The sequence below is a fragment of the Podarcis melisellensis genome (genome assembly GCF_964234715.1).
Source record: "Podarcis melisellensis genome assembly, chromosome: 4".
Classification (NCBI taxonomy): Eukaryota; Metazoa; Chordata; class Lepidosauria; order Squamata; family Lacertidae; genus Podarcis; species Podarcis melisellensis.
The window spans coordinates 75,981,478-76,004,516 of record NC_138531.1 but is presented as its reverse complement, the minus strand read 5'-3'; the positions used below and the strand labels follow the sequence as shown (position 1 = coordinate 76,004,516).

Sequence of the window (23,039 nt, the reverse complement as noted above, 5' to 3'; positions counted from 1 at the left end):
GGGGAGGAAACGTTTGCTAGGATATTGTTTAGATTGAAACAAGAATGACTTTTAATTGTTAAATGGCTATAAAGTGATTTTTGGGGGGTGAATGAACCAAATTAAACAAGACAGATGCTAGTAATGCAGCTGCATTGTGGTGCTCAGATCACATATAAACTCAAGTGTTAACCTGGTTAAAGCCTGGTTGAAATTCTGCTATGTATTCACTTGAATCCTCAGGTTTCATTTCCAGACCAGATTATACAAACTGTTTGTTACAAACATTTTGGACTTCCTGGTCAACTTGCTTCTTACATAACTGTTGAATTTGGGAGCACTTTGGCTTCTAAAACTCCTTAGCAGGGTTTGTAACATGTAAGTGAAGAAGCAAAGTGCAGAGTAAGGAGGGTGGGAAGCTGCTATTCCTATGCTGGGGTGGCATCAATTGAGCTCAGAGTAGACCTATTGAAATTAATGGACCTTAGTCATGTTGATTAATTTCATTCTGTCTACTAAATAAAATTTAGTTGATTCCCACTCTGGTCTTTATATGTTGTTTCCCTTTTCATGTTGTTTATAGACCAGAAACGTAGGAAGCTGACCTTATTCTGAGTCAGACCACTGGTTCATTGAGTTCTGTATTGTCCACTGCCTGACTAGCAGCTGCTCTCCATGGTTTAAGGCAGGGAACCTTCTTACCCCTTCTTGAAGACACCGGGGATTGTACTTTGGGCCGTCTGCATTCAAAGCACATGTCTGACTACTGTTATAGAAAAACCAGCTCTTCTCCAAACTGGTTTTATTTATTATTAACCCAGGAGCTATTCTGTGTGGGTGACATATATGGTACATTTAACTCACAAAGAAATTGGTGGTATACCTTGAAGCTGGGACAGCTCACTTGGTAGAGCATGAGACTCCTACCCTCAGGGTTGTGGGTTCAAGCCTCACATTGGGCAAAATGACCTCAGGGTCATGAACATTGGGCAAAAGATTCCTGCATTGCAGGGGGTTGGGCTAGATGACCCTCATGACCCCTTCCAGCTCTACAATTCAGTGATCTATGACTTCCTACAAAGACAGAGAAACTTGCAGGGCAGAAATAAATCTGGGCTTGTATGTTTTGGCAACCGATTTTGTCAGGCCACTTTTGCACAGGCATCTGTGAGTGTTTCCCTGCTCCAGCTCTCCAGAATTTCCCTGATGTGGCTTCTTTTCACATCTTGCTAGAAAGAAAAGAGAAGTGGTGGGAGGAATTAAATGTCTCGGAAGGGGTGAGGGAGTGGCTTTCTAACAGGGGAAGGCTGAAACTGTTGACTTTTCTTTCAGTGGCTCCAGCAGTTTTGAGCAGACTCCTCCTGAATCCCTGAGAGGCAACAGAGGTTCCTTTATGGTGTGGGGTTTCAGGTCTGAAAAGTGCCCTGCCACTTGGCACTGGAGCCCTCGTAGCTGCGATAAGGACAAAACAGCTTCACCGCAGCAGGAAGAGGAGCAGCGGTGGCAGGATCAAGTAAGTCTAAGGGGCTCGCTTTCTCTTGGCTCAAACAGCAGGAAGGAAATGGGAGCGAGTGGATGAGTTGCATCTTTGACTCCAGTCTCTGTTGCAGGCTGAATGGACCAGGCTAAATGGGAGCTTGATCACATTTACTCCAGTGGAAGGATTTTCAGCGTAGAGAGCAAGAAGGACAGCTGAAGCCATATTAGAAATGATGAAAGTCGGGAAAGGGGTGAATTTAAAAGCATTCATTGAACTCAGGTCTTAGTTCTTTCAGTTTCAGGTTATCTCTTGTCGGTATTTTCAGCTGACCTTGCCTTCAGGGGTTTTTTTTTAGGTAGAAGTGTATCTGCCTGCAAGTGTAAGGAATGCAAATGAACTTAATGTGTGCTTTCCAGCCTTTTCTGATGTTCTTCTAAAATTTCTTTTGGGAGCATAGGAAGCTGCTTTATACTAAGTCAGACTCTTAGTCCATCTAGCTCCCTAGTGAACTGACTGGCAGCTTCTCTCCAGTCCTACCTGGAGATGCTGGGGTTTAAACCTAAGACAGATTACAATAAGAACATCTGAAAGTGGGGTGGGTATGGAATAATTAAAAAAACCACATACAGATAATTGCAATAAAAACAGCATAGCCCAGTCATTACAGTCATACCTCATGTTGCATCCACTTCAGGTTACGTGTTTTTGTGTTGTGTCCCACGGCAACCCGGAAGTACCGGAACGGGTTACTTCCGGGTTTTGCCGCATGCACAGAAGCGCTAAATCGCGCTGTGCGCAGATGTGGCACTTCATGCTTGTGTCAGTTCCGTGTTATGGATGGGCCTGTGGAACGGATCCCGTCCGTAACATGAGGTTCCACTGTATCTTATTTTGTGCTTGCACCACATGTCTTTCTGTATGGGATATCCTAATAGAGAAGCGGGGAACCCAAGGCTTGGGTGCTTCTTTGTCTGGCCCTTGGGACTTTCCCCAGGCTGCACTCTCACTGGCCCTGCCCTGCTCTCTCCTTGAGTGCCTGGGTGGACGTGTGTGTGCACGTAGAAAGCTCTGAATTTTTCTTTTGCTGGAATTTAGCCTTCTGTACAAATCTGAGAGTCACATCTGTTGCCTCATCCCCTTTTTTGCCACCCAGCTCTGACATATGGCATCCAGAAGGTTGCCTGCAAGAGTATGCAGCCCCTGGACTGAAAAACTGTTCCCCTCTCCCGCTTTATACATTTATTTATGCAGTGTCTTTGTGTCTGTGGTTTTCAAATGCTTAAAATGGGTCATTAGTTACTGGGAAGAAAAACACAGGTCATTTCCATTCAATGGCATATATCCACACCAAGTCAATACAGAACCTTGCAGTCTCCTATTTGCAGCCATTTCTCAATACACAAAGACACCATTGCTATATATAATTGTGAATAAATAAATGAGCATTACTGCCAAAGCTGCAGTCCATAGTTAATACTGGAAAACAACAAAACACCGTCAGATAATATATCCTATACTTGCATTGTAGCTACACCATGTTCTGAGGTCTCACGATCACAGTGCCTTTTCGCCATATTGCTTATTTTGAATGTGTATTAACATTATTATTTATTATCTGCCCTTCACCCTAAGGTATCATGGTGGATTACAACAATTTAAAAATACATTAAAAATGGTTAAACAAAAACATACAATTACAAGAAAAAAATTACAAAACATAGTGAACCCTGAAACTACACATCTCATGAGTTGGTGGTATGGGAAAAAGCCCTTTTTGTCATCTTTCCTTGTATATTCCACTTGCTTAGTTAGTTGCAGGTTTGTTGCAAAGCATTATTTGCTTAGAGGGCAGGTGCGAATTATAGTTTGCTGGTTTTAGAGCTTGCCACAAACTAGTAACTTTAACAAGTGGAAACAAGATACTGCATGTGAGAAACTGTCCATACAATGGCTTAATTCTTGTGCTTTTTTATTTTTCTATCCCTGTTGCATATTTAATCACTTTCTACAACTTTTTTTAAATTTCTGCTTAGTTGATATTGCACTTTTTAACCCCAATGTATTTATCCCCTTATTTTTCCTGCATCAGTTGTTTGGCACATAGCATTGCAAAGATGCATTCCTCAAAATCACGTACCTTGCCTATCTACCAGCCATCAGATCATATATTCAGAGTACATACTTCAGCCTCCCTACTTCTTTTTTGCATAGCTGTTTGTTGAGCTGAGACTGAATGCCATGCTTGAACTTGCAGATTGAACAATATGTGTGTATGTGTGTGTGTGTTTAGCATTTGATGAGCTTATTTTTAACCCATCTGCATTGCATTTCTCCGACTGTTGTGTTAATAACGTACTTGCAGGTGGAGGAACCATTGGTGACTTGCCCTACTCTAATGCTGCCTTGTCATCTTAGGATGATATGGCTGATGAGGAGAAGCTTGGGGGGGGGATTTTAAAGCCTGCTTTCAAATGTATATGAAAATAGGAGTCCACATGTGTTTTGGTTCCATGGGATGAGTCTAGCTTCCCTTTACCTTCCCTTTCCTATGTACAGTGGTACCTCGCAAGACGAATGCCTCGCAAGACAAAAAACTCGCTAGACGAAAGGTTTTTCCGTTTTCGATTTGCCTCGCAAGACGAATTTCCCCTATGGGCTTGCTTCGCAAGACGAAAACGTCTCGCGACGTCTAAAAACAAAGACATGTTTTGTTTATAAAGTTAATTTATTTTCCCTTCAGTTTTTGAACTGCTCTTTACAGTATGTGTGACTTTAAAGAGCAGTTAATAAACTGTTGTTGTACCAAATTTGGCTTTGTTTGGACTTTTTTTGACCATAGGAACGCATTAATTGATTTTCAATGCATTCCTATGGGATTTCGTGCTTCGCAAGACGAAAAATTCGCTAGACGACAAAAATTGCGGAACGAATTAATTTCGTCTTGCGGGGCACCACTGTATGATTGTTTAAACGTGCAATAATATTGTGCCCAATTTTTCTATTTAGGCTTAAAAACTACTCCGGGGAGATGTGAGGGAGTTTTGTGCCGCAGGTGTTCAGCCAATAAGCACTCTTTCATCTTTTCTTTTTCAAGCTGAGATAACTTGTTCCCCCTGGGCTGGATCCCCGGCAAGAAAACTGTCCACCTGACAACTATTTATTTTAAATCATAGTATGCCACCTTTCACCAAAATGATTACAAGTTGGTTTACCTGCTACTTCCCCTCCCCAAACAAAAAAAAAGTTGCCCACCACAGGAGCATATCTCCTGTTTTTATGTACTACAACTCCCATCGTTCCTGAACATTAGCTGTGATGGAACCAATAGACCAAAATATCTGGAGGGCACCAAGATAGGGAAGACTGCTGTAAACTCTACCTGACCCAGAGTGCTTTTTTTGAATCAACCAAGAAAAGGGGAGTTCATACATTTATTGAACAGCTTGTAACTTGTGACCACTTCAGGCAAAAAGATGCCTGCATTGGAGGAGGTTGAATTAGATGATCCTTGTGGTCCCTTCCAACTCTGCAATTCTATGATTCCAGGTTCTTAGGTAATTCATATGTTTCTTGAGCAGCATTTATAGTAATTGGTTGCTATAATATTTGTTCTCAACTAAATAGACTCTGTACTCATTGGAGGCATAATCCAAAATCTCCACTCATGCTGTAGCACCCTGCTTGTGGTTAACGCTTAGCTGGAATGAAATATTCAACGCAGCAATAGAGAAATTAAAAAAATAATTTATTTGTCAGACAAATAAATGATAGGCACAGTGGTATATGGTTACCAAAGCTCTGCCCCTTCCAGCCCTGATGGCCAGCACTTATATTTCCTCAGCCCAGCCCCCTTGCTCCTCCTTTGGCTGCGTCTGTCCAATTATCCTGGTTGAAATTCCTATTGGCTGTTTGCTAGAACCAATCATAAAAGATACACCCATTTCCTATTACCTTTTATGGGAGACAAAGAGCTATATTTCCTTCTATCCATAAATGGCAGACAAGTAACCATATATCTTACATTTGCCTCAACAAGGCACCTTAATTACCAGATCACCTTTTGCCCCTGTTGCCCCTGCATTTCAAAACAAATGGCTAAAACAAATGGCTCATGGTATTAAATTCTATCTAAACAGAGATCTTGGGTTCACATTCTCACACACCATCAATGAAATAAGAATCTAACATAAGAATCTAACATTTCTTACTTTCTAAATCCTTTGCCTAATTACATTAAGCCAACAAATCTCATACATAACATAAATAGCTTTTTAGAAGAAAAGGCATTTGCAAAGTAAAAAGGAACTCAGTAAAAAACAGCTTCAAAAGAAGCCTCTTCAGTTTACACCCCCCTTTCCCAGCCAGCTGCTTTTCCCATTAGCTCTTCCCAAAATTTATTGCCCTTTAACTCTCTCAGTATACCTTAAACCTTAGGAAAATATGGCTAGAGTCTGATGGGAGGCACATGGTATTATTTTCTGTTAAACAATAAATCTTACTATTTACCAATTAGTGTTTTTGCAGCTTGATTGTATTCTGTAATATGTAGGGTCAGTGTAACATTTGCTCCCAGCCTGTAATTCCCTTTTACAACTTTGAGAAACTTGTCTCCTGCTACTGCTATAAATCGGGGGGGGGGGGTGCCTTGTTCAGGAGAGCAGGAAGATAAACAACTGCCAAAGTACTTAGCCAGCTGGTTTCTGCCTGGCATGAAACATACAAACATTTGCAAATATATCTTTAAGCTCGTTTTAAAATACAGGCCTTGATCAGATGCCTCAATGCAGCCCACATGCCCTCTTGCCCCACAGAATATAGGAACACAGGAAGTTTCCTTATACCAGGTGACTCTCCACCTACCCTAGTTGTCTATCTAGCAGCTGTCCAGGCTGTTAGGTAGAGGGGTCTTTCCTACTCTATTCATCCTCTCTTGCCAGGGATCTTCTGTATGCAAAAATACGCTCTGTCACTGAGCTATGGTTTCTTCAGACTGCTTCCTTAACACTTGGGAAATTAAGATTTTATCTGTGTATGAAGCTTACAGTTTTGGAGCTTGTTTTATTACAGAGGGAAGAAGAAAACCCCACTTTCCCACAGCCTCTGTATTTTGCACAGTGCTTCTGTTTAAAGGTTGGAGGGATGATGGCATAGAGTGACCTTTTCGTCTCTCTCTGAACAGGTCGACTCTTGTAATGCCTGCCTTCCGCTTATCGTTCAGCTAGAAAGACATGAGTTCAAAAGTCAGAGGAGACTTGTCAGAATGCGGCGGCACAGAACTCCTTGTTTCGTCTTGACTTTCCTGCTCTCCTCAAAGTGCACTGTGACAAGGAGACGTCAAGGACAGTGTCGAGGGAGCAGTGTATAAACCAGGCAAGGCCATGGGCTTGAGCTATGCCAGCCTTCACGTGTCCTACAAGCTCAAGCTGCTCATTCTATTCACCTTGTGTGTCTTATTGGTGGGCTGGGCCACTTCCACTTACTTAGTGGATGCCGTGCACGAAACTCCAAGAGCAAAAAGCATTGTGGGAAGTTTCCGAAAACCAACCACTATCACAGAGGAGCGAACAGAAAATCCAGACAAGAGCACCATGCCTACTGTGAAACTGCCCATAATGAGGCCCCCGTGTCCCTCTCTGTCTCCGTATCTGCGTAAGTTGATCCATGTCTTCCAATCTCAGTCTTAAAGCAAGACTTCATGGACTTGGGGGCTTTAGCTAAAAAGTCAAAGAGGGGAGGATTCCCTCCCCCCCAAAAAAAAATCCTTAAGGCATCGGGGGGGGGGGGAGAGACTTCAGGCTTGTGTGCCTAATCAGGCCTGCCAGGCCTCCCCATTGGACCTGCAAGGCTGATTTGACCAAGCCATATCCACCTGCCATACCCCAATGTTATACAAGGTGTTGGGAGTGAGGCAGGTAAAGTTGCAGCTGTGCCAAAAAGGAGATTGCATCTGCGGAGCCCTGCGTATAGTGCTCTGTATGGTTCTTGCAAGCCACCTATGATCAGGTGATTGGTGGAGCTAGCAGGGAGCTGTCCATTAGGCTTTGAAGCCCCAACTATCAACAGATTGTCAGGGCTTCAAAGAGCTGTGCAGGGCTCTCTGCAAACACCAATGATCAGCTGATTGTCAGGGCTTGCAGGCCTCATGGGATGAAAACAGGTCAACTGGTGTCATTGTGATGTCAGGTGACTGACAGGTGGGCAGTCCCTCCCACCTTTCACATTTGGCCCACAGTAGGTGGCGGAGATAGGGATCCAGCCTGCTGTCCAGATCCAGTTCCTATCCCTGTCTTAAGGAGAATTTGTCATTTGCACATAGATGAGAAAACACTTGTAGCTTGTAAAAATCAGCATTCTGTTTTCCTCTTGGCGTTACATTTCTCCGTCTGACATATCTTCTAGTACTATTCAAAAACATGATTCATATGTCATAGTTCTGTGGCTGAATCCTATGTCAACAAATATTAGAATTCCATGGAGATCCTTTGAGAAATTTCCATTTCTGTGCTGAAACTTGTGAAATGGCAGCCAACAGTGCTAATGTGAGCATCTCCTCCATAATCGAGGCACCCCACATAATTCCACTATTCAGATATTGCTGGACCAGGTGGAAAAGCTATTCCTGTACCACACCAATAATGTATGAGTCTGATCTTGATAACAGGGATGGTGAACTTGTGGTCGTCTTACCTTCCACTGCTTTACAATTTTTGCAGAGTTCCCTTTATGGTTTGCAGTTACTAGTTCCCAGTTTTGGGGTTATGTTTCTAGCCTGCTCTTAGGATTATGGTACAGAGTCAAAGGTAAGAGCCCCCGGGAACCTCTGGATGGAAGGCCTAATTGACAGCTGACCACACTGAGGAAGAATATTGCTTGCCCGCCCCCAATCATCCTCCCCTTTCCCCTTTGGTAATTTAAAGAGTAGCTTGCTGGCCAAATCTAGCTGCTTACAAAAGATTTTAGTGTATAGTTCCAAGTTTAAAAAACAAAGCATCAAATAAACCTCCTCAGTCTCCGAAATGGCTTCGCAGATTCCTAAGCATTTAAGTTAATTTGCTCTTACGACTTACAGCAGCTGTGTTTATAGTTTACGAAGATGAGACTGAAGTCATGCCTTTTCCCATAGGAGGCCCTACCAAGCTTTTCTTTAAGGCATCTCTCACGCTGGAGGAGGTGCAGAAAGAGAATCCTCGAGTGTCAAAGGGACGCCATCGCCCAGAAGGCTGCTTAGCTCAGCAACGTGTCGCAATATTGATTCCACATCGCAACCGAGAGAAACACCTGTTGTACCTGCTGGAGCACCTTCACCCATTTCTGCAGCGGCAGCAGCTGGACTATGGCATTTATATCATCCACCAGGTGGGTCCATACAAAACATCTGCAGCTAGAGACGAGGGGTGAATCCAAACTATCCTGCCCTGTGGTTGTGTCTAGAGGTCTTTTGACTGTGGTGTCTGTGCAATTGGGGATCAGAACACTGCTTCAGGCACATTCCACATCGTTTCCCCCAGTCCTGATACAAATCCATATCAGTGTGTTACCAGCGGTTAGGAGTCCCCATGTGCACCGGTGCTGATGAGTTTCGTCTTCTGCTGCAAGAGCTTAAAGCAGATCAGATGAATTAAGCGGAGCGGGTGGCAAATTAACTTTATGCACTGTTGGTAGAGCATTGTTCTCAAAGCTGCCAGGCTTGAGAAATGTGTCTTGCTCAAATAATTGCCTGTTTGTGTCCTGGGGCTTGGCTCGCATTTTCGTATGTGCCTGACTTCCTTCGGCTATGCTTGGTGAAGTTCCCTTGCACTCACTGCTTTAGAGGTGGTGTTTTTTTTGTAAATAATAAAATGTTCTTTGGCCTTCTTCTTCCCTTGAGTGCAAAATGTGGCAGCATCTATAGCAATAGAGACACATATTCTTGGCTTACGCTTTGTTTCATAAGTCAGTCTCCTATTAATAAATAATACATTATCTAGTCAATTTTTTATTTTTTTAAAAAGGATTACAGTGGAAACTGGAGGTGGTACACCTGGGTCTCTTGCCCTCCAGAGCTGCTTTACCTATCCATTATTTTATTGGCTGCTCCTGTTCCTAGGCTTGTAAGCTACATGGATCAAGACGGAGTCAGCGGGGGTATAATTCAGCCACATCGCTGTAGTAAGCAGGTTTGGGTCTGGTCAGGGCTTGGATAGGAGGCTTGGGAATCCCATGTCCACCACCTTGAGTTCCATGATGGATGTAATACTCTTAAGTAGACCAAATTGACATTGGTTTGATGCTCTTTTGTACACAATTACATTCTGGCTTAGTGGAAACCTAAATGAGGAATGTGATAACCATTTCCAAATCTCCTGGAATAATACAAATTATTGGGGCTAGGGGATGAGAGTTCCATTCCTTAAACTGCACCAGTCTTCTGCTCAAAAGTAATATTTGCACATGTATTCGTCATCTAATCGGGCGATGTGGGCTAAATTTTTAGATAAGCTCTCCTGGCAGAACACTGAAGTATGTTGCAAGTGTTGTACACTTGGCTAGAACTTCTTTCTTAAGGGCTGACTTTCCACTGAATTTCTACACAGCGATCCTGGCATCTCCATGTAGGCCTAAGGAAGACCCTTGTCTGAAGCTGTGAAGAGCTGCTTCCAAGTTATTGTAGGCCTGGACTGGGGAACCTCTGGCCTGGGGGACAAATGTGGCCCTCCAGGCCTCTCTCTATGACCCTCAGACCTCTACCCAGGTCTGTCCCAGCTTTTCATTTCATTTTTACTGAGGCATTATGTTTTGCCTTTGGCCCTGCCCCTACTGACGCCTGGCCCTTGGAAGGCTGCCCAGGAACAAATGTGGCTCTTGAGTTCAAAGATTCCTTTCCCCTGATGGAGACAATACTGAGCTAGGTGGACCACCTGTCCTTTTGCAGCACCTGCGTTTTGCCTGAAGTTGCCTGGAATCTCAAGTTCAGTGCTGAAGTGACAACTTGCTTCATCTTGGCAGTCTCAGTCTAATTTAAAACAAAAGCAGCTAATAGTATGGCATTAATATTCATTTGTCAATACTTGGTTTTTATAAAACAAGCTCTGTATGAAAGAGAAAAGAGAAGCTCTTTTTTCCTTTTAAGAAGGCTTTTCATCTTTTATTCATTTCCTGTTTGCCTAGTGAATGCTATTCCGGAAGAGTTCTGAATGCTTTTGTGAGTGTCTCTGTTCTCCATAAGAAAGTATACACATCCTTGCCATTGTAACAGGCTTTAGGTTGCTGAAGGAGTTTCTCTCAATTTCAAAAGAGAGAAGGAAAATATGTATTTTTTATATATGTTTGTAGAAGAGTAAAGGTAAAGGGACCCCTGACCATTAGGTCCAGTTGTGACTGACTCTGGGGTTACGACGCTCATCTCACTTTATTGGGGAGCCGGCGTATAGCTTCTGGGTCATGTGGCCAGCATGACTAAGCCGCTTCTGGCAAACCAGAGCAGCGCACAGAAATGCCGTTTACCTTCCCGCCGAAGCGGTACCTATTTATCTACTTGCACTTTGACGTGCTTTCGAACTGCTAGGTTGGCAGGAGAACATGCATGATACGTACGAACTTTAGAATGCAAAATATAAATTTGAGGCTGCAATCCTAATTATTCTTACTAGTGAATAAGCCCCATTGAACACAGTGGGACTTATGAAAGGAGTCCATACCCATGTATTTTAAAACTTAAGATGCAAACTGAATGCCAAATGTTTAAATTATCATACCTCTGTTGTAATCAATGACCATGGGTTGTGGAGATCTTTCCCAGCAACTTAACAATTCTGTTATAAGGTAAACAAGTAAAACTACAAGAACAAAAAATAAAATTTCCAATTTAGCCCAAGACCTAGGTAAAAACAACCACATGGCATTTGAATAGATTAAGCAGCCAGTGGTCTTAGCAATAGTTCAGATGGAATAGCTACTGATTGAGGCAGTTCTAGGAGGGGAGCAGCCAAACGGTAGCTGGTCTTAGCCAAGTTAATGGAGGGCACCTTTGCTGCCCTGTGTTCTCCTTTACAGGCAGCCAGGAAGGGTGGCTGCTGATGGGGTGAGATACACTGTACATGCAAGACGAGTTGTTTGCAGCTAGAGCTGGATTGGGTTCAAAACACACACATGTTTTTATTCATTTATAATATTTCCATTACCTTTTCTCTCAGCCCCACACCTACTTTTACGGTACAGTTTCTGTGAGCCAGGAAAAGATACTGTAAACGTGTGATCAGGAGAGCATCCTGATAGGAAGTTTACTTAGTTGTAACAGGTCTGACGTAAATTGCTTCCTTTTCTTGTTTGCAGGCTGGCAGTGCCAAGTTTAACAGAGCAAAACTGCTGAATGTGGGATACTTGGAGGCCCTGAAGGAAGAGAACTGGGATTGTTTCATATTCCATGACGTGGACTTGGTACCAGAGAATGACTACAACATTTACATGTGTGGCAGTCAGCCAAAGCACTTGGTAGTGGGTAGAAACAGCACAGGCTACAGGTAGGAGCTAGGAGAGAGAACTTGCATCTTCTGAAGAAGTGTTGATTTGCATGCCCTTTCATAGTGATACAAGTAGGGACACTAACAATGGGTGATAACCATTGCTTGAATTTTGCAAGCAGAATTGAAGCAGGCACCCTAGCCACCCATCCTATGTGTATGTGTGCATGCGCGCGCGCGCGCACACACACACACACACACACACTGCAACCCATCTTGGTCCCCATGAGAAAAAAGCTTGCCTTGGGAGAAGGTGGATGCAGTTTCTGGGAAGGTGAGAGAGACCTGACATGACTCACTTTTTCCTCTGCATGTTTTTCTAAGCAGGGGGGTGGGGTGGGCAACTCTGCTCTCTCCTGAGTGTAATCTGTAAGGGACCGCATGTCATCTGCGAGTGAACATGAAGCCAGAAGCAGGTGGGGCCAGATCAAAGTGTGGGTGGAACTACCCCATTCTCTTTCTGTGCCACCTCTCTTTTCCTCCGCAGTAGGCTGCTGGTGGATGGATGAGTTATTCTTACAGGTGGTATGAACTGAATGCTGGCAGAGGGCTTCAGAAATTAGACCAACAGCTACATAAAATTAGCCTTAGGGCTGCTTGTTGCCAGCCTGGAAGAAAGATGTGGAGTTACTTTTATGTATATATGTACACAGCCTTACCCATCTTCAAGGAGCTTCCCCTACCAGTTGTCTTGTCCATTGTATTTTATATGGGCTTTTCCCATTTCACAGAATGAAATGTCTTTGAGTCAGATTTCATGCCATAGGTGAGCTAACACTGCTTGCTCAGGACATGGCAATGCCCCTGAGAGCATATCTCTACACACACTTCATTATTAATTTTTTTGCTTCAGCAGATGTGTAACTGAATTTTTTTCTGTCTATAAAATAGTTTTTGATAAAGGCTATGTTTGGGTTTATGCCGCTTTCTGAAAAGACTTTTCTCCACCACTTCTTATGTGTTCTAGGTTGCGTTACCAAGGATACTTTGGGGGTGTAACTGCTCTAACAAGAGAGCAATTTTCCAAGGTGAACGGATTTTCCAACAACTACTGGGGCTGGGGAGCAGAGGATGATGACCTCCGCATCAGGTAATTGCACACCTAAGCAAAGTGGGTGGCGTAGACTGTGGGTGATTGGAGCTCCTTGGATATGACTCATACGTTGCTTAAAATGAATGCAGAAGGGGAAGAGAAGTGCTATGGGTGAATTGGAGATGAGAAGCTTGTGCAATATAAATAGCCTAAATAGGGATATGAAATCTTGACAGGAGTACAGACACTAGTTTGAATTGACTGCACTTAGATGAGATCATTACAGGGAGTTACTGGTTGACTAGTGACCAGAAACTGTCTGCTTGCTGGAAGGGTTGTAGCTCAGTGATAGAGCATCAGTTTTGCATGCAGAAGGACCCAGGTTCAGTCTCCAGGTAGGGCTGGGAACAACTCCTGCCTGAAACCCTGGACAGCCACTGCCAGTCAGTGTAAACAATTCTGAGCTAGATGAGCCAATGGCATATGGCAGTTTGTATGCCCCTGTCTTTTAAATTGACCCCCTTGTACCTGTTATTTAAGGTCTTTCCTAACGTGGGCAGCGGGAAAGAATCCTGCTTTCTCTTTATTACATGTATATGCTTAAGTACTAAAATTGGTGAGGACCACCCACCAAAGAAATATTGGAAGGAGAACTGTAAAATGGGCACAGCATTCAAAATGAGATGGGGGGAGGGCTCGTAATGCACTTTTGCTTCGAACACCAAAGCACCATCTAAGAAACATCTAGGTTGTTACCACAATTGATTTCCAGCTGGCAAAACACACCTGCAACAAACTGCATTATTGCCCTTGAAAAGCAGGTGCATCACAGCAACTAAGGACAAAGTGTGACTTGAGGGGAACCCCCCCCCCCCAGAAAACAAACCACCATTAGCTCCAACCATAAGTTTGTTTTCTTGTGCTCACTATAAGTGGCAAACTGTGCAGGTATTTTAAGAGTACAGTGCTATCTTGGTAGTCGAAAGCCTTTGTTGTTGAACAAATTGGCTCCAGAACGCTCCAAACCCGGAAGTGAGTGTTCTGGTGTGAGAATGTTTTTCGGAAGCCAAATGTCTGACATGGCTTCTGCGGCTTCCGATTGAGTGCTGGAAGCTCCTGCAGTCAATCGGAAGCTGCGCCTTGGTTTTTGGGCCATTCCGGAAGTCGAACGGACTCCCGGAATGGGTTAAGTTCGACAACCAAGGTACCACTGCATTTCAAATTTTTAACTTCTCGTGTAGAAATTTGAGAAACTTCTGGACATTGATAGCTTTGCACTGAGAGAGGTACAAATGTCTAGCATATCTGTTATGCTATGTTCCTGCTGTTGCTAGAAAAAGCAATTTCTAACACATTGAAGCCACAGAAATGTGCAGTGTGTGGAATTAAAAAGAAAACAGTAATCATGGTAATATTAAAACATTAAGTCTCCTGTAAGATGTGTATCATAATCAAATTTCTCATAAGTCAGCATTTCTGAACTGCTGGCTCTCCTTGCTGTTGTTGGGGAGTCTTGCTTGCCAGCTGCGTTGACAGTTTGATTGGCTTTTGGTTACAGGATCTGTTTATTGCTGCCTCAGAGAACTTGTCCTTTCTGTTTACCTTCCTCTCTGAATGTCAACAGAACTGCCATTTACAAGAAAATAAATACTGCAAGCTGATAAAAAGGAAAGATAGAAGCATCGTTCCTCTTGACTGAATGCTAAAAAGGGATGGGCTGGGATTGAGAGGCAGTCTTTTTCTGTAGATGGCAGCAATTTCAAGTCCCAGCTGTGTTTATCTCTTGCAGGAAATACAGCAACGAGTCTTGTTGCACCTTAAAAACTAGCAAATTTATTATGGCATAAGCCTCTTAAAAACAACAACCAGAGTCTACTTCATCAGACACAATTGATTTAATTAACATGGTGGCACTTTATTTCCTCGACCATCTTCACAGTGCAGCATGTGCCTTATTGCATTAGTAATGCTGCTGAAATTTTGAAAATATGTCACTGATAGTGTTATTTTTTCCAGAAGTCAACTTTGGCTCCTTTTGAAACTTTATTTATCAACTGGGTCCTGTAGGAAGGCATTTAGTTTCTTCTTTCTCGAAAACTATCAGTATCCTTGCATCTTGTGAACTAACTGTTTAAAAAAGGAGTTATTTTTCAACCATGTTAACTGGTAATTTGATCCGGGGTCTCTCCATATCTCTGGCTTCTCTTTCTCCCTATACCCTTCACTGAAGTCTGTTTATTTGCCAGTGAAGTTTTTAACAATAAGTGCACGGATGCTGCACATGCCCAGCGCTATCAGTCAACATCAGCTACTTATTTTATGGTTCCAAGATGAAATAGCCTAAAGGAGTGGCTCTTAATTTTTTTATGATGATCTGCAGACCATCTTATTCCAGAGTCTAGATAAATTGTTGCTCCCAATCCCTGCTGCACCTCCTGCAGGGTCCTGCTTGAATTTCGTAAATGGATATAGTCTTGTCTAGAATTCTGCAAAGGGAAAAAAATCAGCTGGGAAACAAAAAGTTGCTGGGGAAATGTGGTGGGCAGGCTTCTGTGCTCCTAATCTCCTCATCAGAAAACTGTTTTTCCTTGGTTGGGGGATTCCTATGTATTCTTGCATATAATTTGCAGTTTGTAGCTAGAGCAGTGGTTCCCATATAGCTAATTACTGAGGATCCCCCTATTTTTTAAAAGCCAAAGCCATGGACCCCCTACTTTTTTGGGGGGGGGAACCCTCTGGTGGTTACCTGTGCAAAGCATTTTTTTGAAGAAAATGTAGGTTAGCCCCTGGTAAGCAAAGGATTGTAGGTATACTAAAAGCAGACCATGAAATTTGTGATATTGCCACAAATTGCCTATCCCCAGACAGTAGGAAAAACTTGTCCCCATTGCTCCACTACAACTGAATAAAATAAAAAAAGCAATTGTGTCCCTAACATGCAAGTGTTCTATTTGCAGAAGGCTTTTTTATATGAGAGACTATTCAAACATGCCATTCCTTACTTGTAATCTTAGCAAAAGTTTGCAGCATATGGTTCTGCTAACTGAGGGATCTTGCGCCTTAAAGACATAGGTGAAGGCTTGGTCAGGGCTTGATACAGTATTGGTGAAGACTAAATAGAAAACAGCTGGAATTTTGTAATGTTGGTAATAGTAGTAGTAGTAGCAATAGTAGTGATAATAATTTTTTATTATTTCGTCCTCTTGTGCCCAAGTTTCATCCCTGGCTTAAAGAGATAAATTAGTTAAATACAGTACTTATTTTGAGTGAGGTTTTTATTCTTGCTGTTTGCCTAATAGGAACAACCAACTTCTTAATTTATTAGGATTCTGCCGTACATCTGTTTCCTCCCACCCCCAAATGTAGCCACATAGCTTCCCACAGAAAACATGGAAACAACATCCACACAGGCTGCCTTTTGCGCTAAATAGGCCTGGGTGAGGGGCAGACCGTGATGGTGGCTTCACTTTATTGCAAGCAAAACCACCACCGCTCTTGGCTTCCTCCAGCTGGCGTTGGTTGCAGAGGGACTCAGGAGCGGTGGTGGTTTCACCAGCGATATACTGCTGAGTGAAGCCACTATCCCACTCTGCCCTCACACCGGCAGAGGGAGAAACAAGCTGTATTGGAGAGGCGCGATACAGCTTATTCCTCCCTCTGCTTCTTAGCTGAGGGGTACATGGTTGCCGCTCCCTTCAGCCAAGCAGTTTACGGAGCCTCCAGCCCACTGCTGGCTCGTTCAGTTGGGGGGGCGGGAGACCTCTTCCACCCCCCCCCCAGTTGAGCAGTTCAACAAAGCCCCGATGCTCCTCGGCTCGCATATGAGCCTGAGAGGCATCGGGACTCGCTCACTGTGTAGGACTGGGCCATGTATCTCAGCTGCTTCTTCCTTCCCAAAGTGGGAAGAAGCAGCCGAAATAAATGGTGATATGTCAGCGTATACTGATATTTAGCTGCTGATATATCACAATGTTGAAAAGAGAGCATCGCCCAGCCCTAGCACTAAACTAAATCATCAGAGGGTGAGCTGTTGTGCTAACCATAGTGGCAAATTGCTTAGCTCAGAGGTTTTCAACCTATTTGAGTCCATGGCTCCCTTGACCAACTACATTCTTTCTGTGACTCCCCTTTGGGAAAACATTCTCCGAGTCTCAGAAGCCTAGTTAAGTCACCCTTTACCCGAAGAGCCGGCAGCCCCTCACCCCTTCCTTGTGAAGTGTTCCCTCTTCTCCTCTCTTCTTGGCAGGCATTGCACACAGCAAGCACAAGAAAACGCAGTGCCTACCTGCCTGCCCGGCCTCCCACTTGCCTGTCCATTCCCATTCCCAAGCAAGGGCTTGGTGGACTGGCTGGCTGGGCTCCCTCACCCGCTTGCTTGCTTACTCGCTTACTCCAAGGCTGCCTCAGCTCCTGGAAACCAGCACCCCCTGGCCAGCCCCAGAGGGCACCATTTACCTGGGGAGCTTATAGCCAGGGCTGCTGCCACAAACAGCCTTTGGGCAGCAGAGACGTGAGAGGGTATCAGAGGAGGGAGGGAAGGAAAGAGGGATGGAGGCCAGTGCTCCCTGCGGCACCCCTGACCATCATTTAAGGCACCCCAGGGTGCCACGGCACACTGGTTGAAAGCCACTGGCTTATCTTGTTTCCCTTGTTGGAATTCCAGATGAGACAAGAATCCCAAATGCATAAGGCAAGAAAACCCTACCTACAGGCAGTGGGATAGACCATAAAACCTGATAGTCGTTGAAAGCAAATAGAAGTTTTTTTCAGTTAAAAAGAAGAGAGCAAGGGGAAGGGATCGCTTACATTTTTTAAAATGATAAGCATGTGAATCTACCCCGTGGAGCAAGCCATTTGCACTCTCTCTTCCCCTGGAAGAAACTGTATCAGAGGTTTTTGTCCAATCCCAGCTCACTTGCCATCCAGAAACTTTTTCACAAGTTTTTCCCCTGCCAGCAAGCAGGTGCTGGTTGTGAGCAGAGGCTGGATCATCCGTGGAAGACTTTTACTGTGCAATTAACAAGATAAGTGAGTCCATGGCAAGGGATCCCCTGGGTGTGTATCCCCTGGACCCCCAGCGATCTGCGGACCCCTAATTGGGAACCACTGGGCTAGAGAACGTCTGTACTCAAAAGACTGTCCTTGGTGCTGCTGTCATCCATGAGTCCAATAGAGGGCAGCAGTTCCCTCCGTTATACTCTTACAAAATGAAGTCGGGTTATAAAGCAGAGTGGGAAAGGGTTTGGGTTTTTTTGTTTCGGTTTTTTTTTAAGAACTTTTTTTTGCGCAGTGCTATACTGATGTGCTGTTTTTTGAGTCTGTTAGTTACTAGTGATTAGTTAGGCCTTGTCCTTCAGCAAACTGCTTCTAATTGTAAAAAGCCTTCCGTGGATTTTGTCCCTTCAACGTGACTGCCTAGCATCCCTAAGCAAATGAAGTCTTGAGCTGTAATACCATCATTATTGGTTTTCTTTCACTGGTTGTTTTACAGCTCTGGGTATCTCTGTTTGGCACGTGCACTATAGGAAGTTAGGAAGCTATGTTATACCGAATTAAGCCACTGGTCTGTCTAGCTCAGTATTGTCTACACCAGGGGTCAGGAGCCCACCTCCCACAAAGACATAGAATGTTAATCAGCCAAAGGCCTGGATATAGAAAAACCCTTTCACCTGGCAGCTAAAGATACAGTATGTAATTAATCTGCTATACTCAACAGCTAAGGTCAGGTGCAAGCTGCATTCCCCCTCCCCATGATCTCTTTCAGTACATGCCTTTGGGTGAAGTGGGGTTCTAACTGAATATGATGGTTTTTTAAATCAGCGGATGGACAACCTGGCTCACCCACAGGGAAATGGGATTAGGAAGAAGCGAACTAGCACTTGCTAGCCTTGATTCTCTTATTTGCACAGCCAGATTGGAAGCGCTAAATGAATTTAAAAGGCCCCAAAGTTTGCCCCAACCCATTGAGAGATATCTGAAAATTTGAGACGGTGCCCCACATTTTTAATAGCAGAGGTAACAGTTAAGGGTTTTCCATTACAGCTTGTACAAAAATGCAGAGTGTGGCTGTCAGTTCAGTTGAAGTTGAAGCGCATTGATGCACTAGAGAGGGTGTGAGTCAGATGCCTATTGTTTTATAGTTTTGAGCTGGGGGAGGTTGGGAGGTTCTGATCATCATTCTCAAGCCTCATCCCCCCCCCCATCTCCACGAAATGCTTGCAAATCATTGCTATATTTGCATTTAGAGTTGAAATGCAGAAGATGAAGGTTATCCGGCCTTCTCCTCATGTGGCCAAATACACGATGATCTTCCACACGAGAGACCGAGGCAACGAAGCAAATCGACAGAGGTGAGTCAATGAGGTCATATTATGGTAGTAAAACTAGGTGGGTGGGAAATGGGGGAAAACGTGACTTACGGCCCAAGCCAGGGTGGCCATTATGGTGCCCATCAGAAGTTTTGGACTAAAATTTCCAGCAGCTCCAGCCAGCATTTCCAATGGTCAGGGATGATGGGCATTGTCTCCTGCAACATCTACAGAGCACAACGTTGACTAACCCTGGTCTAAGCATAGTGTGGGCACAGTACCCATATGAATGGATTGTGAAACACCAAGCCTGACAATATATCATATATAGAAGCTCAGGTCTGTATTGCCTCTTAAAGTGCAGTTTGCATCTTCGGCCACTGGAACTTAAGATTCATCTGCTTTCAAAGTTTTACATAGCGTACCTGTCTCTAAAACAGAACCTTCATGACATTTTAATTCATGCCCTCTTTTTTGTTCTCTCCCCACCCCACCCTACCCATTTTTATTTTTAATTATTCAGAATGAAACTCTTGCGTCAGGTATCTCAGGTGTGGAAAACAGACGGGCTAAACTCCTGCTCTTACAAGCTGCTCTCCATGGAACACAACCCTTTGTACACCAACATCACAGTGGACTTTGGCACGCCGACCAAGATTTCATAACCATCTCTTGTGCCTAATGAACTGTATGGATAATGGAAGACAATTTCCAGGGCCGAGAGCAAGCACCTACCTTTTTGTTGGTGGTTTCCCAGAATCAAGTACATTACCGGGGGAAGAATAAGGTTCCCCCCGCACCCGATCTCTAGTAGCTTTGTTAGATGTTTCTTCCTGGACTTCAGGACAGTACTGGCCAGTTGGTGACTGCGGTTAACTTGAATAACTCTATGATCATGGTTTTTTCTTTGATTAAAAATATTAATTCCTTCCTCTGGAGGGAATTGACTTCCACTACCTGAAAGCTATCTGTTTTGATAGCTGATGTTGAATCTCCACCATTTTAAAGTGGAAACAAGGATATAAGGACAATATTGCCATGCTTTTTCCAAGGTGCAAAGTTAAAAGGGCTTCTTCATCCAATGGGCAATTCTTTTTTAAATAGGATAGCCCTGTTGGAAATGGCTTTTTCTTCAGCCAATTGAACAAGCATTCATCATAACCTCCTGAGGTAAAGGTATCTGATGCCATCGTGTTAAGAATACCCACAGGGAGAATGAGGGAGATTTGAAAACTCGCAATAAAATATGGAGCATATTGAAAAGTATTCCATTGTCTTGGTGAAGCTTTCCAATTACATTGTCAGCTTAAGGGTGCGTGAGAAACCTTATTTAATTCTGCAGCTGGTTTGTAAAAATGTTTGTGGTGCTGTTGCCTAAGGACAGCAAGAGAATGCAGAGTGAGAGGTTGTGGAAGGAAATATTGAAGCTCCTCCATGCAGTTCCTCAAAGGCATAATGCACACATGTAAAATGGTCTGGAAACAACTGCTTGGGGGGGGCATGACAAAGTGGTTGCGTAGCTTCTAGGTGCATCTTCTAATGCATTTCAGGCCACAGTACTAAAAGTAGAATATGTTTTCGAGAGGGGGAGTGAAGTTTCAACAGTTCCTAGAAGGAAATGTTTTGCATTTTGAAGAAATTATACAACTGATATTTGCCCACTGATCCTGAGTGTTTTTCAATAAAATAGTTATTGGATTTGGGTGGGTGTTCAAAATGAAAGTGGGCTGTAATGCTTAGAATAGATAAATCACTGAGACTTACATCAAGTCATGACTAAGTCACATAGACTTCATTAGGCCTGCTCCTATGATTAAGCCTTTGTTGTTACAATTTCAAGTTGTCTGTCTGCAAATCGCTCGGTAGATACCATTTGTCACTTCACTTAGTGGATATGCTTTCAGTTCCCCACAGTATGCAAGGCAGATACAGGCCACGACTGTCTGCGCATGCATGTATCACTGCAACCTGGAAGTGGTCAGAAAATGGGCTGGACAGAGGTAGGATGGGCTTACACGTGCTCCGCTGACACATGCGGGGGTCAGGAATGCAACCCCTGTGCAAAATGACCACTGCCTATACGCAATGCATATTTTGTGGGTGAAGTGACCAATAGGAACTTGTGTTGGCCTCACCCTCAGTGATGCTGCACAATGCATAATCGACTAGCTGAAGAGAGCTTTTATGTGCATGGGAAAAGGGAGATCATTTGTGGAGCAAACCCTGCCCTTATTGAATCAGCTCCCTTAAGAACATAGGGAGCTGTCTCATACCAAGTCATACTATTGTCCATCTAGCTCTCCAGTGTCCATACTAGCTGGCAGTGGCTCTCCCAAGATTTCAGTCAGGCAGCCTTTTCCAGGCCTACCTGAAGATGCTAATGATTGAGCCAGAGACCTTCTCTATGCAAGCCAGAGGCTTCCTTCAGAATAATTGTGCAGAGCGGGGAATGCTGCCAGTACACAGGGCTACCCTGCGTTCCTGTTGCCTGCTTCACACCTAACAAACATTGTAATATGGTTGTTCTACACAAGATGAAGTACTGATGCATCTTCGCTGTACATTACTGAATGCACTGCATAAGCAATTTGCAAATGCTTAATCTCTCATATGTCAAGTCCCCCTGCCATTTGCACTGAAATAAGTAAAGATGATCACCGCCTGTTTATAGCACAGTCATCAGATCTCAAGGCATAATGAAGCGATGGAGTAAAGGCTTCTGTTGACGGCTTTGAATAGAAAGAAGAGGTTATTAATTCTGATAGAGGCTTGGGGGGGGGGGGGAGAAAAGAAAAATCGAGTTGGTACCAGAAAGTTTAGCAGCACATTTCCAAGAGCTGACTGATCCATATCAGGGATGCTCCGAGGAAAAGAGGCACAGTACAGGATGCCCTAATGGAAGACACAGAAGCACCTTCTGTAAAGCAAAACCCAGCATTCTGACATGCGCTTAAATTGTGCATGGTCTCAAAGTGGACTAGGTGATCCTCATGGTCCCTTCCAACTTGACAGTTCTATGATTCTATGAATATAGCCAAGCGCAACAGAGCTACATACACCTAGAAGCAGGTGTCTTAATTTTTACAACAAAAGTGCACGGGTGCAAACCTTAGCCACTCTCACACCTCACTATCATTTATCTCCGTTTAAGATGGAATTGCTTTAGGGAGGAATGTGAACTAGGGAGTTAGCTCCTAACACCCATGCCTTACTGTAAAATGACCATGTGCTTTTTTATATGGGAAGGTGGCAAATAACTCATTGGCTATAGTCCTCCCTTGCCATGTACTGTATATCAGAAACTTCTGGAGCAATGCAAAGCCTCTAAGGAGAGATATGATCCTTCAGAAAAGCAGGTAATGATTGCAGCTAAGACAAAACACTAATACTGTACTCAGTGCAGTTTATTTAAATTCATTGAAAAATAAACTTTTACAAAATTAACACTTTGAAACACATTTAATACTTAACTGCCACCTTAAAGCATTAACACTGGTGCAAGAGAACAATTTATAATGCAAAAGATGTCTAAAAATAGAACACATAAATTTACGTTACATTCATACGGTTAAGAGGATACAGTAATGTCAAGTATCCACATCACAGTGTAACTGGTTATAAGATCTAACATTTGCTCTTCAAGAACTGTGCAGGTGAGTAAGAGTGCAGGGTTCAGTAGACATCGCACTTTACAACGGCTGCATGCTTTTCCAAAAATACACAAACTTAATACTCGCGTG

General features: G+C 43.6%; 1 protein-coding gene across 3 annotated transcripts; it reads left to right on the top strand.

Annotated features, from left to right (window-relative positions):
* The first annotated feature begins 1,311 nt into the window (after positions 1-1,311).
* Positions 1,312-20,565, top strand: B4GALT4 (beta-1,4-galactosyltransferase 4). Of its 3 annotated transcripts, none has more exons than XM_081909423.1 (8): positions 1,312-1,492; positions 1,590-1,709; positions 6,639-7,108; positions 8,583-8,815; positions 11,771-11,958; positions 12,926-13,048; positions 19,237-19,341; positions 19,823-20,565. In XM_081909423.1, the coding sequence occupies exons 3-8, from the start codon at positions 6,838-6,840 to the stop codon at positions 19,962-19,964; spliced, it is 1,062 nt and encodes a 353-aa protein (XP_081765549.1). In that variant the 5' UTR covers positions 1,312-1,492; positions 1,590-1,709; positions 6,639-6,837; the 3' UTR covers positions 19,965-20,565. The 3 variants fall into 3 exon arrangements, with proteins under 3 accessions (XP_081765549.1, XP_081765550.1, XP_081765548.1); XM_081909424.1 differs by having other exon boundaries at positions 1,590-1,738; XM_081909422.1 differs by lacking the exon at positions 1,590-1,709.
* The last annotated feature ends 2,474 nt before the right edge of the window (positions 20,566-23,039 follow it).